The 15,505-nt window shown below is 43.0% G+C and overlaps 1 protein-coding gene across 6 annotated transcripts in view; it reads right to left on the bottom strand.

Annotated features, from left to right (window-relative positions):
• The window catches only part of NRXN3 (neurexin 3), a 1,913,991-nt gene that overhangs the window by 195,318 nt on the left and 1,703,168 nt on the right, over positions 1 to 15,505 (bottom strand). For 2 of the 6 annotated variants that reach the window (XM_061611876.1, XM_061611879.1), the window contains 2 exons: positions 11,252 to 11,264; positions 10,564 to 10,579 (listed from right to left, as the gene is read on the bottom strand). The exons of the other annotated variants lie outside the window; for them this stretch is intronic. In XM_061611876.1, the coding sequence (XP_061467860.1) occupies positions 10,564 to 10,579; positions 11,252 to 11,264 (29 nt within the window). The remainder of the gene's footprint in view (positions 1 to 10,563; positions 10,580 to 11,251; positions 11,265 to 15,505) is intronic. 6 annotated transcript variants of the gene reach the window in all.

Genomic DNA, 15,505 nt, shown 5'->3' with positions numbered 1-15,505 from the left:
ACATACACAAGCTGAACAAATGCCACCCAACCCCCCATCAAACGTTTCTAGAACTTAAAAAAGATTTCTGCATTTTAAGACTTCCCCACTTCCAAGCACTATGATTGGAAAATGGTAGGTGAAGGAGTACCATTCTAGCCTTCCTCCCTCTCTCCCCACCCTAGTACTCTCCTCATATCATGCTGGAATTGCTCCATTACAGAGACACCCTGTCCGGGTCCATGACAGACTGTTTTGAGGTACAGATCTGTAGAAATCTCTACACATTGATTTGGGACTAGCCAATCTGCTCTGTGGAGATTTGTAGCTGCTTCAACCCAACCTGGACAGGATACAAATCAGCCTGTATCAGCCCAATTTGATACAAATATACTGCACAACTCTAATATTTGCCTCTTTCTTTCACTGGAGGACTCTTATCACTTCAGATTTTCAGCCATGACTTCTTTAGCCTTCATGTGCTTCAGAGCTGCACAACCCTGAGGCATTTATTCTGGCCTCCATATGAGCCAGACTGACACCCAGAGATGTGCATGCTTATAGAACACTGGTCCTCCTCCTTGCTCTTCCCTTTACTTAAAATAAAAGGGAAAGATGACAGTTATGAAAAATGGGGGCTGCGACAACAGCCTCTGAAGAAGAGAAACACAAATTGTTCTGCCATATCTGACTGAGCCCAATCTAATTTATATAGCCTACTTCTTTTGTCATCTAATCTCTTTCTTTCCCTACTTGAGCTAAGTAGCTTGTAATAGCTTTAGGAAATATAAGATTTCCCATCGCAGATCCAGGGTCATGCCATCCATAGATCAGACCTGGGAAACTTCTTATTCCTTTCTCCCTCAGTTCCATTTCTATCCTGTTCCTGTGGATCTGTGCCAGAGCAGCTGTTTCTTTTATTCCTTACAACTGTGGTCCCCAATGTGGAGCCCGAGGCTCCCTGCACCTTCCCTTTGTTTTTTAATTGATTTTGTGGGGGTGTTTGATTGGGGGGGGTACCTGGATTTTTTGTTTGTTTTAGCTGCTTACAGGAAGACAGTATTCCTATAGCAGAGTTCAGCAAACGAGAAGTGTGTGTGTGCTGAATTTTATAGGGAAAAAATGTAAAGCACACTTCAGTGTATGTTAGTGACATTCATTTAACTTTTAAAATTCCAAGAGACTACAAAGAGATGCATCTGTTTATGGGTCTGGAGAAGACATGAAAGCAAACTCATGGGAAAATGCCTCTTGTTTGCCCGGATGGAAGACAGAGGTGCGTGCTTTTAGATGGAAAGGGATTCTGATTATAAGGAGCAGAAAGGAACACCATCACCACCAGCAAGTGAAGATGTATAAATTAGCACTTAGCCTAGACTGTCTCCCCCTTTCACAGCCCTAGTTGCTGGCTATGAAAGTGTGGCAGACAGTTTGGGAGGTTTTTTGTAGGAAAGAAATTCTAGGAAAGTTCAAGAGTGGGGAGCATACAAGAACGAGCAATGAAAGCAATTCTCTCTCTCTCTCTCTCTCTCTCTCACACACACACACACACACACACACACACATGCACGCACACACAGAGACACCTTGCTTCTTTAAATATAGTTTGGCCAGGGCCGGATTAAGCTGAGGAGGGCCCCTAGGCTGATTGGTGTTTGGGGGGGCCCTTCTCCTCTTAGACAGATCCGTGGAAACAGCTGCAGGAGGGATCGCAGGACAGGAGCTTCTGAGCCGCCCACCATCCCATCCCATCCCATCCCATCCACCTGCTTCACCTACCTTTCCGCTTTTTTTGCAGTTGCGCGCACTGTGCGCATGGGTTTGCCATCAATCAAGATGGCAGCCGAGGTTTCCCTAAGGGGCTGAAGCCTCTCCCACCATCTTGGTTGTTGGCAGCAATGCGCACATGTAGCACGCATGCGTGCCATCAACCAAGATGGCGGCAGAGGCTTCAGCCCCTTAGGGAAACCTCTGCCGCCATCTTGATTGATGGCAAACCGCAAAAAACAGCAGAGAAAAAGGTAAGTGAAGCGGGGGGATGGCAGGCGGTTCAGAAGCTCTTGCATGGGCCCCCAAGAGCTCCGTTAGGCTTCAGCCTACTAAGCCTAATGGATAATCCGGCCCTGAGTTTGGCTACAACTGCAGTCAGCAGAGCAGCAGCTGCAATGTTTCCCCACAATGCTTCACTTGGAATGACATGATGTCATGACATAGTTGAAGGAAATAACATTGTTCCAGGAGAAGTGTTGTGAGCTCAGAATGATGCGACGTCATGACGTCCCTTGTGAGGGAACATTGTGGTCACCAAGCTGCTGCTATGAGGGCTCCTTGTATTGCTTACAGTGGCCAAACAATGTTTAAGCAAGCAAGAAAAAATGCCATTGCTACTGCCATTTTTCCCACTAAACCCGCTACCCCTGAATATTTCTTCCTGCTCCCTCAAAATCTACAAATTATTTTATTTCCTTTCACTCCACTGCCTTCATTTAAAAAAGAAGTTCCAATTGAACTTTTAGCTTAGCTCTAACTAGAAGTTCACTGTTTGAGCCATACAGGGCAAGGCCCACTATTAGGCAAGTGAGGCAGCTGCCTCAGGAAGCAGATTTTGTTATGAAATGGCAGCAAACTAGTTTTTTTATCGATTATTGTTGCCTTCTTACTGTCAGTGAGAGGAAGAAGAATTTGTGGGACTTTCTGCTTAGGCGTCAACATCACTTGACCAGCCTTGGGTACAATGTGCCATGACTGGGGAGGGGGCATCATTTTCTGCTGTATCTCAGGCAGCAAAATGTCCTTGGCCAGCCCTGGAGCCACAGATTGAATCAATCTCTTACGGAAAGATTAGGCAAGCCATTTATCGCAGAGGCAGACCTTGTGTACAACCTTAAGCCTGTACCCAAATTAGGGTTGCCAGGTTCAGGGCCTGAGACTGATCCTGTATCTTTAGGAGAAGAGAAAGTCAGCCAAGTGCAGGTGTTCTGGCAACCAAGAGGTCTTCTGTATCTTTAAAAGTTGTGCAGGGGGAGGGGAAGAATTCCACCTTGTGGTTTTTCCCATTACAATGTTGCAAGAACACCTGCACTTGGCTGACTTTCTCTTCTCCTAAAGATACAGGATCAGTCTCAGGCCCTAAACCTGGCAACCCTAACCCAAATCCATGTGTAAATAGCAAGTGGGTTTCAAATTCTTGGCAAAGCATCAGTGCAGGCTCATCTGACATAGAGTTTGGGAGTTCACTTATGTTAACATCACCCCCAAACCTGTCTTTTACAGTTAGATGCTTCTACAGGGAACTGAAAGGCCAGACTGCTTTTCCTGCCCATATTAGCATTTAATTAGTCATAGCACTGCAAAACCTATACTCTATAGGGTTCTGACAAAGATGTTAAAGCAAACTTCAAGATGGCTGTGTGAAGGAAAATCATTATGCCACCTTTCTGTTCCAGCCTGACCCTTCAAAGGATTTTGAATACCAATATGCCTAGTCCTGAACATGCAAGTCTTTGTCAGCAATAGTGAGATATTCCTGTTTCAGAATCACCTTGTGCAGATTTCAGCCACCTTCACTGTTGCATCCGAGGATGAAAAGGTAAGGGTGGAGATTCTCCTCCTCCACTATTGCCACAAGCTTTTTTCTCCCTTAGCAAATTGCCTGACTGGTTCTCACTGGTTTCAAGAAAACTAGCACATTGGAGTAAAAAGTAGGCTAGGATCCTTCACGGTGACATGATAGTTTTCTATGTTCATAGGAGTGTACTCAGATATGCGGTGTCCCATCTGCAGTCTGAATTGGCATGGTCCTGAAAGAGCTATGTCACATGGTTCTACAGATTGTGTTTCTTGGCTTTCAGAGAGTACTGCTGTTACTACTAGGGCTGTGGGCAAACTAGCTGCTTCAAAAGCAGTAAGAATTGTTTTTCTGGCTGCATTTTGAAACTACTCTGCCTTCGTCTGGACACACCTCCCTTCCCCACTACTACTACTACCTCCCTTGAGCATCAAAAATAGAATGCATGATAATTCTGTAAAGATCAATGCCAGCAAATAGGTATAAAATTATCTGATATATACACAAATACAGCAAGTGATACTATGTAGACTGGTACAAGCCAAGATGCATGGAAAATAGATTCCACAATGCTACTACTTGTTTTATACACTTGGAAAGTTACAGTCACTTTCTCAAAAATGCTGATAGCTTTTTCAGCAGCCTTCTATCTGCTTACAATTAAAGCTCTTTTAGCCCTTTTAAAACTGTCTCCTTTAATGAGGAAGAAGCTCATCAGTATATAAATGTTTCCCTTTGCAGTGGTTGTTCCAAATAAACAAGCTTTAAACAACAATTGAAGTGAATAAATAAGAACGATTGGGAAAGATTGCAACACAATTTGTTAGCTTCAAAGGTCAAGCCAGCCAGTGTTTTTATTGGATCCGATTACCTGAGGGCATTTATGGTGCCTCAGCCTAAAAATAAACAAGTCCTTCTGGCAGCATTTCCATATATCGATGTCATTTTAAGACTAATATGATCAGCTCATCTGCCCAACTGCAGCACAGCTAGAGCTCAACAGTCATTATCCATTGGCTCTTGTTGAAATCCTGGGCAATACAGAATGGCAGAGCGCTCCACAACATGGCTCTCCAGTCCACACACTTAAATTGTCACCGTTGCCCTTGACAAACTGTGCTAATCTGCCTGGAGAACTGGGCAGGGAAACAAAGTTTTAGTTACACTAGTCTTTTATATGTCAATCTGGTGAACTAATTATGCCTACGAATAAGAAAGGATGGCCTAGGAGTACTAAAAGACAGAAGGCATTTTTCTGATGCTGGCAGGACCTGTACATTGATTGAAGATAGGAACATAGGAAGGTGACTTATACTAAGGGCTTATCCACATGGGAGCCTTTCTTAATAGCAAGTACACTGCTTTTATGGTCGTAATAGATTTGCAAGGTCCACACTTCATGCCCAATGGCAGCTTCAAATCCATTGTTTTCCATTCACACAAGTAAGTGTTCCTCTGGGAAGGGTTTGTGTTGCTGTTTCCTTGTGGCCCCGCCCTTTAATTTTACATTTTTACTCTCCCCCGACTGTTCGGGCTTCAAGGCTGAAGCAGGGAGAGCGCCTCGGTGTGCTATTTACAAGAAACAATGAAACTGACTAGATCCCCCCTCCCCTTCTCCATTGTCCAAGCAGTGGACTGGGGAGGGAGGGAAAGGGAAAGCAGCCCGCTGCTGTGGCAGCTTTTGTGGGTGGCAGGTGCTATGAAAGCATCCTGGGCAAAAGGCTGGTGGAGAAAGGTGGATTCTGCACCTGGGAAAGTGGAATGTGTGGCCCCAAGCAGGCGATCGCTCTCTGGTGCACAACCCAGGATGCGTTCCTTCTGTCCAGGGGAGACCCTCTGCTGGGATTTTTGCCAGTGGGGCCAAGGTACCCCAAAATAGGCCCCTAACCTGACCTGCCTACTTGGGGGCCACCCCAAGGGGTGAATCCCCCCTCTCCCTACTGCACGGCAGGCAACCCACTCACCTGCTTGGGGAATGGAAGGGACTGGCACACCACCCTCCACCTCTTCCAGCGACCCTGCGAGAAGAGTCTCCCCTCCCAAAAAGAGGGTTGTGTTAGGAACCCCAGACATGTTCAGGGGTCCTTGGTGGGGGGAAGAGCCTGAGCGACATTTGCACCATGAAGGGGTGAGCTCAGAGGGAACAGAGGAGAGCCCACCCCCTGCTTCACCAGCCAGAGTGCCCTCCACGGGCCCAGCCACCTCTCCCCAACAAAACTCTCTTCTGACCTTACACAGGAGGGGCTGACTCCTCCATGCCCCCATTACATCACAACAAATCCCCTTCCTCCAGAATGCGCCCATGTTCTGTCCGCATCTCACCCCAAGCTCCCAATAGCCCCCCCATGGAGAGAGCTCCACTGTGAACCCTCATCTGCACTCCCTCCAGCCTCAACCGGCTCCCTCCTTATCCTTCTGCCATAAAAACTCACTGTCTCTGGAACACCCCCCCACTTTGCCAATCCTGCCACCTCCCCCTGCCTCACACTACTCTGCACACAGGGGAACAGCTGAAAAAGATGTTTCACCCGCCCACTAAAAAACATAGAAGGAAAATGCCTACAAGGAGGAGCGCAGTGCAGCTGAGACAGTTTTTCCTTCCCTTTTCGTGTTATCAGCAGATTGGGTTAACACGAATTTACTGGGGAGAAACTGCATGATAGCTTCTGTTTGCCTGTAATGTCATGTGAACCATGCCAATTAAAAGGGAATGTGAGTAGCACCAAACACAAACTAAATCACTGTGTAGATGAGCCCTAAGTCAGACCATTGGTCCATCTTACTATTGTCTACCCTGACTGACAGTAGATCTCTGGGGTTTCAGGCAGGAGACATTCCCAGCCCTACCTGGAGATTTCAGGGACTGAACCTGGGACCATGAGTATGGAAAGCAAATGCTCTAACACTGAGCTACAGCTGGTCTCATCCATTGAACTGAACCGAATCCACTACTGCCCACTTCACATGGCTGCAAACAGGCTCTTCCCTTTCAGTGAGTTTTTTCACAGGGTGGCTGCAAACTGAGGCAAAGTGCTCATCCCCCCTACTACAGCAACAACTGTATTCCACACTGCTCCATTTCTTTTTAACTCCACATGCTGCCAGAATGAGGTCAGAAAGAAGATTGCTCTCACTCTAATTTGACTTCAGACATCATCATACAGCTGCCAAATCCTATTGGCTACACTGAGTCATCATGAAGCCAAATCAGAGTGAGGGCAATGCTTCCTGCTCTCACTCTGGAGGACTGTGAGTAGATGTTTTAAAATGGTAGAATAACTAACACTGCCAGAACCACAAACTGACAGCAAAAGGTGGTGAGGGGGCAATTTAATGAACTCCTTTTGAACTAAAACATTTCATTAGTGAATATTTGTCTCACTCTAGTCATTCATTTCAGGCACATGGACTGTAGGGGTCACAAACAAAAAGGGAAAGTTCTCTGAGGGAGACATATTGGATTCAGAGAAAGTAGAAATCCAATAATAGGAGATGGCAGCTGAGGATGCTGAAGAAGCAACTGCAAAAAAAATACATGTTTGGAACTTCACTGTTTCAGAGAGATGTGTGTTTCTTTTCAGCAAAAATTAAGACAGCACAAACTGAAATTGCATTAAGAGCACAATGGTTATGTGGCTGACAGGTGGCTAAAATATTAGGCCACAAACTGCAGAAAGATACCCATTTAGTGGTGCAATGGTGTGAAGGGAGAGTTTTCAACTGAATCTCAACCCAGTTTTTTGGATAGGGAATTTGACTTCGACTTTCTCTTGTAGAAACTCCCAGTTTCAATCCTTGAATCTCTAATAAAGTCTCTTCAGTAAAAGGTCTTGGAAAGATATTTGACTAAGAATCCCTGTCCAGTTGGCGAGATGGGCCATTGATCTGTTTGAGTAAAGACATCCTCCTTATACAGGGTTTGCTGTGTAACAAAGCTGGGGCGAGCGGGATCTAAGATAAAAGAATAAAGCTTCCTGTACACTAAAAAATAATTAAAACACTTCTCAATCAGCCTGTTTTCTGCAGAAACCCAAGCACAACAGTCATAAAAAGGGGGAAGATAATTAAAATAATTGCATTACTGTCAAATAATGCAAAATTCACAAAAGCACTGATGACAGTTAGGAGTAAACAGGGAATTTGCCCTTATGATTGGAACTGAAAAATTAATCCAGACATTTGTTTTTAGAACTTTCTTTCCACTTCCTAATTTTGCCTATGTACATTCATATGCAGTTTATTCTCTCTCTCTCTCACACACACACACATTTAATGGATCTTTCCTATTGCCTGCATGTATTAGCACACCATCAGGCTGCATATTCTCAGGCTTTCTTTCACTAGGCCAGGCTCTCTCAAGCTACAAATGACAATGTGCATCCCCAAGAACAATTGTCCATATTTCTTCAAGCATAAATAATAGCATGTTCATCGGACCTGCACGTGCTTCCAGTTTGACACTAGAGTATTAAGTCAAGAATGCTTGGAACAATTCATTGTAAGGAAATGGTACAGCTTAGAGGGAGACAACTCTACACCACAATAATATAGTGTGATACACAACTAAGTCATACTAAACCCACTGAAAGTTATGGACTTAACTGCATTGCTTTTGGTGGATCTGCTCTGAGTATGACTAACATTGGATATCACCCATAGTGAACTCTGCACATTCCAAGGTTCATTGCAGCCCTGTTGTTATGGAATGGGGTCCATGAGAATATAGTGCCAGGGTTGGGCCATGGACAGAAGTCTGAAATAAGCCACAAACCAGAAGTTGTGGGATAAACTAGAAGTCAGGACCAGAGGACTATCCAGGAGGCAAGATTGAGGAGGAAGCCAATGGTAGAATCAGAACAAACCATTTTGTTTGAGCAAGGTTCAACTGGAAAAAAGAAGCCCTTTATACTCCTCCTTGGCAGGAGGATCCAGTGGTGAGCCTGGGTGAGTGGAGCCAGTCCAGGACCTGAAGGTACTTCATTAAGAAGCTGCCTTCTGCATTGTAGTGTTCCCCACCTGGAGAAGCATACAGATTTAGCAGCTTCTAACACAGAGATTGTGGCGATCACACGTTTCACCAAAGAAAGCTCCATGCATGTGTACCCTAAGAGACAGAAATGTTTGCTATTAACATAGCAGCACTCACCTATGTTTAGCTCTTGGGTAAGCAAATCAAAGAAAAGGCAAAGAAACTGCATGAATATTCTGAACTATGGGAGAATGGACTCCAAGGAAGCAAGAATAGGTTATTCTATTGACACCAGTACTGACAAAGAGGAATGCACAGTCTCTTCCATTCCATTAGAGGTATTTCATGAGCAAATCTAAGTACATAAAGTGCCGGGTTAGGGAGAGGCAGAGCTTGGAAAAGTTACTTTTTTAAACTACAACTCCCATCAGCCCCAGCCAGCATGGCCACTGGATTGGGCTGATGGGAGTTGTAGTTCAAAAAAGTAACTTTTCCAAGCTCTGGCCGGAGAGGGCTGTGCTGCCTGATGAAGACTTATGAGGACTGTACATTTTAGGGACCACTGTGCTAGGCTAAAGAGGCAGAGTTCATTCTATATCTATCAACAAGGCAGCCTTGTGAACTGATGACTAAAATACTCACACGTCCTAACTCTGTAATATCTTTAAGGTTAAGTCAGGCTGACTTCAATAGAATTGGCTCCTTTGCAATGTATTCAGTACAGCATGTCAATATAGGAGGAGTCGCAGGAGCCGGAGGGGAAGCCGCAGCTGCAGCTGCAGCCGCCGAGGAGCGAGCCCGGAGCGAAGAGACTGGTGCCATTTGATAATCTGGGTTGGGGCAGTCGGTGGTGGCTGGACTAAAACCCACTCTGAGTAGCATGGCATCACTAACCCATCATCTCAGCCGTCATGGAGAAAGGATCTCTCCTCCAGGTCTTTCCCTCAAGATCCATTTCTTTGGACTTTTCCTGTGCCCATCCTTCTTCTCACCCACATTTATTTATTTATGTATTGGCTACTGTAAATTTAAATTGTATTGTTTTATTGATGTATTTTGAAGTATTTTGATGTACTGATGTATTTTTATATTTGTGTTTGTTTTGTAAGCCACCTCGAGGGCCTTTTGGCTGAAAGGTGGGGTAGAAATAAACAACAACAATAATAATATTGTGCCCAGTTTACAAGAGAGAAAGCTGCAGAAGAGAGAGGTAGCATTAGCTAAATGTCACGAAAGCCAGAAGTCCCATTTCCTAGTGTGCTCCTTTTTGTCACTTGACCCCTACTGCCTTTTCCTCCATTCCTCCCTCTCCCCCTCCCTCTCTCCCCCCCCATTTCCTTTTCTGTTTGACAATGCAGAAAGGGGATGATGCAAACCCCCTGCAGAAACTTTACATCAGATGCTCATAAACTGTTTCTTTCTGCAAAGCCCAAGTGCTCCAATTGGCCATTGTCAAAACTGTGTGGCAGCTGCTCGGCTCTTTTGCGTGTGTGTGCCTCTAGCAGTCGAGAAGAATTGTCTGAGCTTTCTGCATTGGAATCATTTTCCTCTGGGCAAAACCTGCGTACAGGAGCAGCACCCGGCTGTTCCTCAGACAACTGTGGCCTCGCTTGCTCTTACTCTAGCTACACCAGATGTCCATCAGAGACAACCTGAGCCAGGTTTGTGTTAGGATGATGGCAGAGTGGTAGAGGAAGGCATTACAAAATTTAAGCCGATACAGTCCTCACAAAGAAGGAGTTATTTATATGTAGCTCAAAATAAAACATATATGTCATCTGCTGTAGTTTTAACCACTATCTGCAACATTGATGCTCTGTCATTAGACATGTATTCATTTCATTCTTTGCATTATTTATAGAACTTAGAAAAGACAAGAGTGACACACAGCCCATCAACCTGGCACGTTGTACCTTTCACCCTGGCATGTTGTAGCTTTCACATTACTGCCCACAGCTCCATAACTTTTTGAGAAAGTGGTGTGGATTCAGTGTGGACTTCTTACACAGTTGTTGATGTCCAGATCCCTTCCAGGTTTTATTACAACCTGCAACACTGGCTGCCTGCCAATAAGTACATACTCTTTTCCTTCTCTGTATTATCTATAGAACTAAGAAAAAAATAAACTGCTCTATGTGGGGCTGCCTTTTGACTATTCAGAAACTTCAACTGGCCCAGAGTAAGACTGCCAGGATGCTTACTGGATCTGGCAAATCACTCTGATACTCCATCATCTGCAAGGGTTACAAGATCATTTCTAGGCTCAATTGAAAGTGTTGTTTTTGACCTTTAAAGTTCCAAAATAGCCTGGGACCAGAGTATCTCAAGAACTGCCTCCTCTCGTATGAATTTGTTCTAACCTGGAGATCATCTCTAGAGACCCTGCTCCATGTCACCCTGCTGTTTGAGGTACAATGAATGGGCATTAGGACTTTTTTTTTTACAGAGGCACAAAGGCAGTAGAACACCCTGCCAAAAGAGGTTTGCCTAGCCCCATCACTGTGCACAGTATGACAATCAGCCAAGATGTGTGCCAATAAACATTTGGGGGCACAGTTTTCTGAATTTATCTTCTGTCCGCTGTTACTCTGTGTATTGTTTGCTGATTTTAAAATTATAATGTAGCATTCATGCTTTAGTCTATTATCAAAAATTATTTGTATTTGTTTGCTGCCTTGACTGAAAGGTTTATTTTAGAAAGGCAAGATACATACATAAAATAAAATAATACATACTTCATTGGGGGTCCTTGGAAACTGATCCACTTAAATCATGCCACAAGGCTATGTAGCACCCAAGATAAGATAAAAGACTGTATGCAAGCACAAATGATACTGATTCACTGACTCACACTTGAAAGATCAACTGAAGTAAGAAAAGTTCAGTGCAAATATTCTAAAGGGTAAGAAAAGAATATTACTATCTGACTCGGGAAAGCTGCTAGGAAATACAGTTACTGCTACTTCATTTCTCTGGAAACTACTTCATCTACATCAGGGATGGAGAACATGTGGCCTCCAGATGTTGCTGGAATTCAACTAGGGTTGGACCAATCTGTCAATTTCATTTTCTTTCAGCTTCTTCTTTTTCTACTCTTAAATTCAGAACATTCCTGCATCTGTTTGCTCATTTTTCCCTTAAGAGTCATCACAAAAATTCATCAACATTTTTGTGCACATTTCTCCTAATACACACATTTTATACAATTTTGCTTAACATACACTTTTTGCACTTGTTTATGGACACTTCCCCCAATATACACATTTCTGTACACACTTTGGGATTGAAAGACTGTACTGCAAACTTCAAAGAAGTGTGAACTTCAAAGAAATGTCACTTCATGTTATTGCATGTATTAAAATGCTAATTGAAAAGAACCCCTCCCCATTCCTAAGTACAACTCACATCATCCCTGATCATTTGCCGTTCTGGCTCAGACTGATGAGAGTTGGAGTCCAATAACTAGAAAACCAAAGGAGGAAACCAGTTTCTCAAGAATGACAAGGTCAATCACAATGCAGTAAAAATATTTTGTCAAAAATGTTTTGTCAAATAGAAATCGTTATTGACTTTGGCATTCTTGAGGAACCGGTTTCCTCCTTTGGTTTTCTTGTTTTTGGTGCCTTCCTCCTACATTTGTGTTGGGAGTCCAATAATATCTGGAGGACCACAGGCTCCCCATCCTGATCTATGGAGGGATATGTTAAGATAAAAGGATTTGAGATGTCTTGACCAATACCCTCCAACTTTCCACAGTATGGAAAACATCCCATAGGTATGAAGAGCATCCCTAAGGACATGCTTGGATGTGGGCTCAAATAATTTCAGAAGGTGTATCAATCATTTCCCTAGCAAGTGCCCTTGGGCAATCTAGTGCAGTATACATTGCATCCTGAGTGGGTCACTGGTTATCATTCTACTTGAAGGATTAAGTTGCAAGAAAGCAGGACTCTTTTTAATTGAAGCATCACTTCTCCCAAATGTCTCAACATACATTTTAGCAACATTGGATATGCTGCTTGGGAAGAGTTCCATGCTAGAAGTTCTACTCATAAGCAGTGTAGGGAGGGAGGGCCCCAGCCTGCCATTTGAAATGGGGCCCTTCCTAGCTAGCCAATCTTGTAATCTGTGATTGGACTAGGGTTAGCTCCAGGTGTGAGCCTTCCCCCAGCAAAGTGCCCTCTGGTGGACATCATCTGACATCAGTGCCCCTCCAGTGGGCTTATAGGTGGCAGCAGGCAGTAGCACTGTGAACTGCCTGCCACTGTCATTCCCCACAATGCCATAGTGCAGCATCACTCTGGGGCACTGAGATAATTTAAAAACAATGGCTTCCTGAACTGCCACTGGGGATTTGGAGTGGGGGTAGAAAGGTGAGCCTAGAACATGCTTCTTCAGTACCAGTGTTCCCAGATAGGGAGCTGGACTACCTTCATTTTCTGCTAGCAGATTTTAGCCCAATGGTGACACTCAGGGTAGCTAAATTCTGCGCAGCGGCCATCACCTGTAGACAGAAGATCTTAGATATGAATCAACTATTTTAATTGTTGGTCTCTTTTTTATATATTGTTAATTTTATATATCATATGTTTCATTTAATGGTTTTATTGTAAGAAGCAATTTGTGTACTTGGTGTTCATTCTATACTGGCTGGTCTGTGACCGAAATAAATTCATTCATTCATTCAGATAGGGAGCTGGGATTCTGACAATTACTCAGGTATGCTGGCGCTGACACCACAGCTGAGTTAGACAGCTAGGAAGAGCTCCATTTCAAGTCTGGAGTAATTTCTGGGTAGCCATTCATCACTTAAGGAAGGGCTCCAGCAATTTGCTGCAACCCTCCATTCAGGCACATCAGCTGAAAGGCTCACGCTTGCATGCTCATTTGTAAATATTTTCCCTTTTGGTATTTTGCATGTGTGAACTGCACATTACAAAGAACAGCAGCTTGAGTATGTTTTCCCTTTCTTAGAACACACCTTTACGTTGCAAAGGTAGTTACTTCCACTTAGTGAAGGGGGCTATAATCAATTTGGATACTCTCAAATAGCTGCTTAAGGTTTGAAGATAGAAGGAAATCATCCTTGAGCAAATCCTACAGTTTGCATGCTCCTTTTCCCACCACAAAATATATAACCTAAATGCCAAATGGAATTATCTTGCTGTCAGTGTTCTGAATAAAATTCCTATCTGCCTGTTTGTTTGCAAATATGTAACGCTGCTTCTTGGTGTGTTTATTCTAGATACCTCATGTGATACTCCTGAATAGTAGTGACAAAAAAAATCAACAAATATTTCCAATTATTAGGAAGGGGATGACATTTCCTACTAAAAAAAAATGCTTTGAAACTTTTGCATGAATTTCACTATGTATGGAAGTAAGGAGGCATAATTTTCCATTCCACCCTGTATTTGTCACATGCAGCACTGTTTCCACTCCACTGCAGTTCATCTTCCACCAAAAATTACATTATTCACCTCGCTGTCCACTGTGGCAATAATTATGTAATTTACATAACTAATTGTTTAAATTATGTTGTCCGCACATTCTTCCAGCCCATTCATTTCAATACAAAGGAAACCCAATGCAAATGGAGAAAAAATAATTAATTACATATTGTTTGCGAACAGAAAGCAAATTCCTTGGATTGATTTCTGTTCTGGACATGGGACGAATAAGCGACCATAAGTGATTTCTGCTTGTATTTACATTTTTATCTGAATTCTCTGGAATCCCTAGGAAGGAGTCATTTTTAACCCTTACACTTCCTGATAGGGATGGATGGATCAATTTATTTCTGTTCCATGTCAGTTTCACATGCACTCAATCAAAGGTGGGTTTAGTCCTAGTCTTTGTGTGGAAGGGGTGTTATTAATAGTTTGAGTTTTTGCAGTTTCTTTTCAATATACAACAATTTCCCTCCCAATTTCCCTCTTCCCCACACCCAAACACTTTGTCCTCCTTTCAGTTATAAATAAATAGACATGTATAACGTAGCAGATAAGAGAAAGGAAAAATAAATGTAGAAAATGTAAAAAAAAGTTCATTTTTTTAAAAAAACCTCAAACTGTGCAGTTAAATTGGATGCACTTCATATGTATTTTATATGCATTCGTCCTCTAAAATATACATTTTGTATGCTTTCCAATGCACCTTCCTCTAAAATATGTTTTTGTACATATTTTCCCCATACAATTCACATTTTTCTGCGCATTTTTTGGAATCAAAACTGCATCACTAAAAATGTGGACTGAACAAATTACTCCTCCATGTCTACTTCCTGGTTTTCACATTAGGCAACTGTATGCGTAATTCCATATGATAATGACCAGTTAGAAACCTTCTGATGCACAAATCCAAACAAGGGGTAATGCAAGAGGTCAGTTTTTAAATGCTGCTGGTAGGTTTTGTGAAAATGTTTCTGAATTTTTTCCCCATTAGCTAATGAGACACTTCACCAAGAAGGTTCATTATCTACAAAATCAGTAACAAATTCCCTTTTGGCATTTGGTATGTCAGATGGAAGCAGAAATGACATATACTAACAGCAAAGGGACTAAGTATCAGCTGGCTAGAATTGCAAGGCCAGAAAAAGCATTTTGTTAGGGAGTGGGAAAGCAGTTCTTCTACTACCATATGTGTCATGCAGAAAATGCAATACATGCAAGAAGGCATGGAAAGAAGAGGAATGAAAACAGAAATTCAGGGGTAGCAAGGGCTGTTGGATCAGGAGCAAGAGTAGCAGAGAGAGAGAAAAATAACAGGTGTAATGGCTAAAGAGAGAATGATGGCGAAAGTTGAGACAGAAAAGGGCAAAACAGTGATCTGGTGGTCTAATAATGCTATTGTGAATTATTTGGCGGAAGCAGTTCCCACTGACAGTGTGTCATAAACATTCAGTGCTGAAGGCGTAGTGTAGGTCATGCACAAGTATAAAAGGGAATTCTCTTTAATATATATATAAATCCAGAGGTTGCCATGAGTTG

The sequence above is a fragment of the Rhineura floridana genome, chromosome 2, assembly GCF_030035675.1.
Source record: "Rhineura floridana isolate rRhiFlo1 chromosome 2, rRhiFlo1.hap2, whole genome shotgun sequence".
NCBI lineage: Eukaryota > Metazoa > Chordata > Lepidosauria > Squamata > Rhineuridae > Rhineura > Rhineura floridana.
Note: the sequence above shows the minus strand (reverse complement) of the source record. Positions and strands in the feature narration are given on the sequence as shown.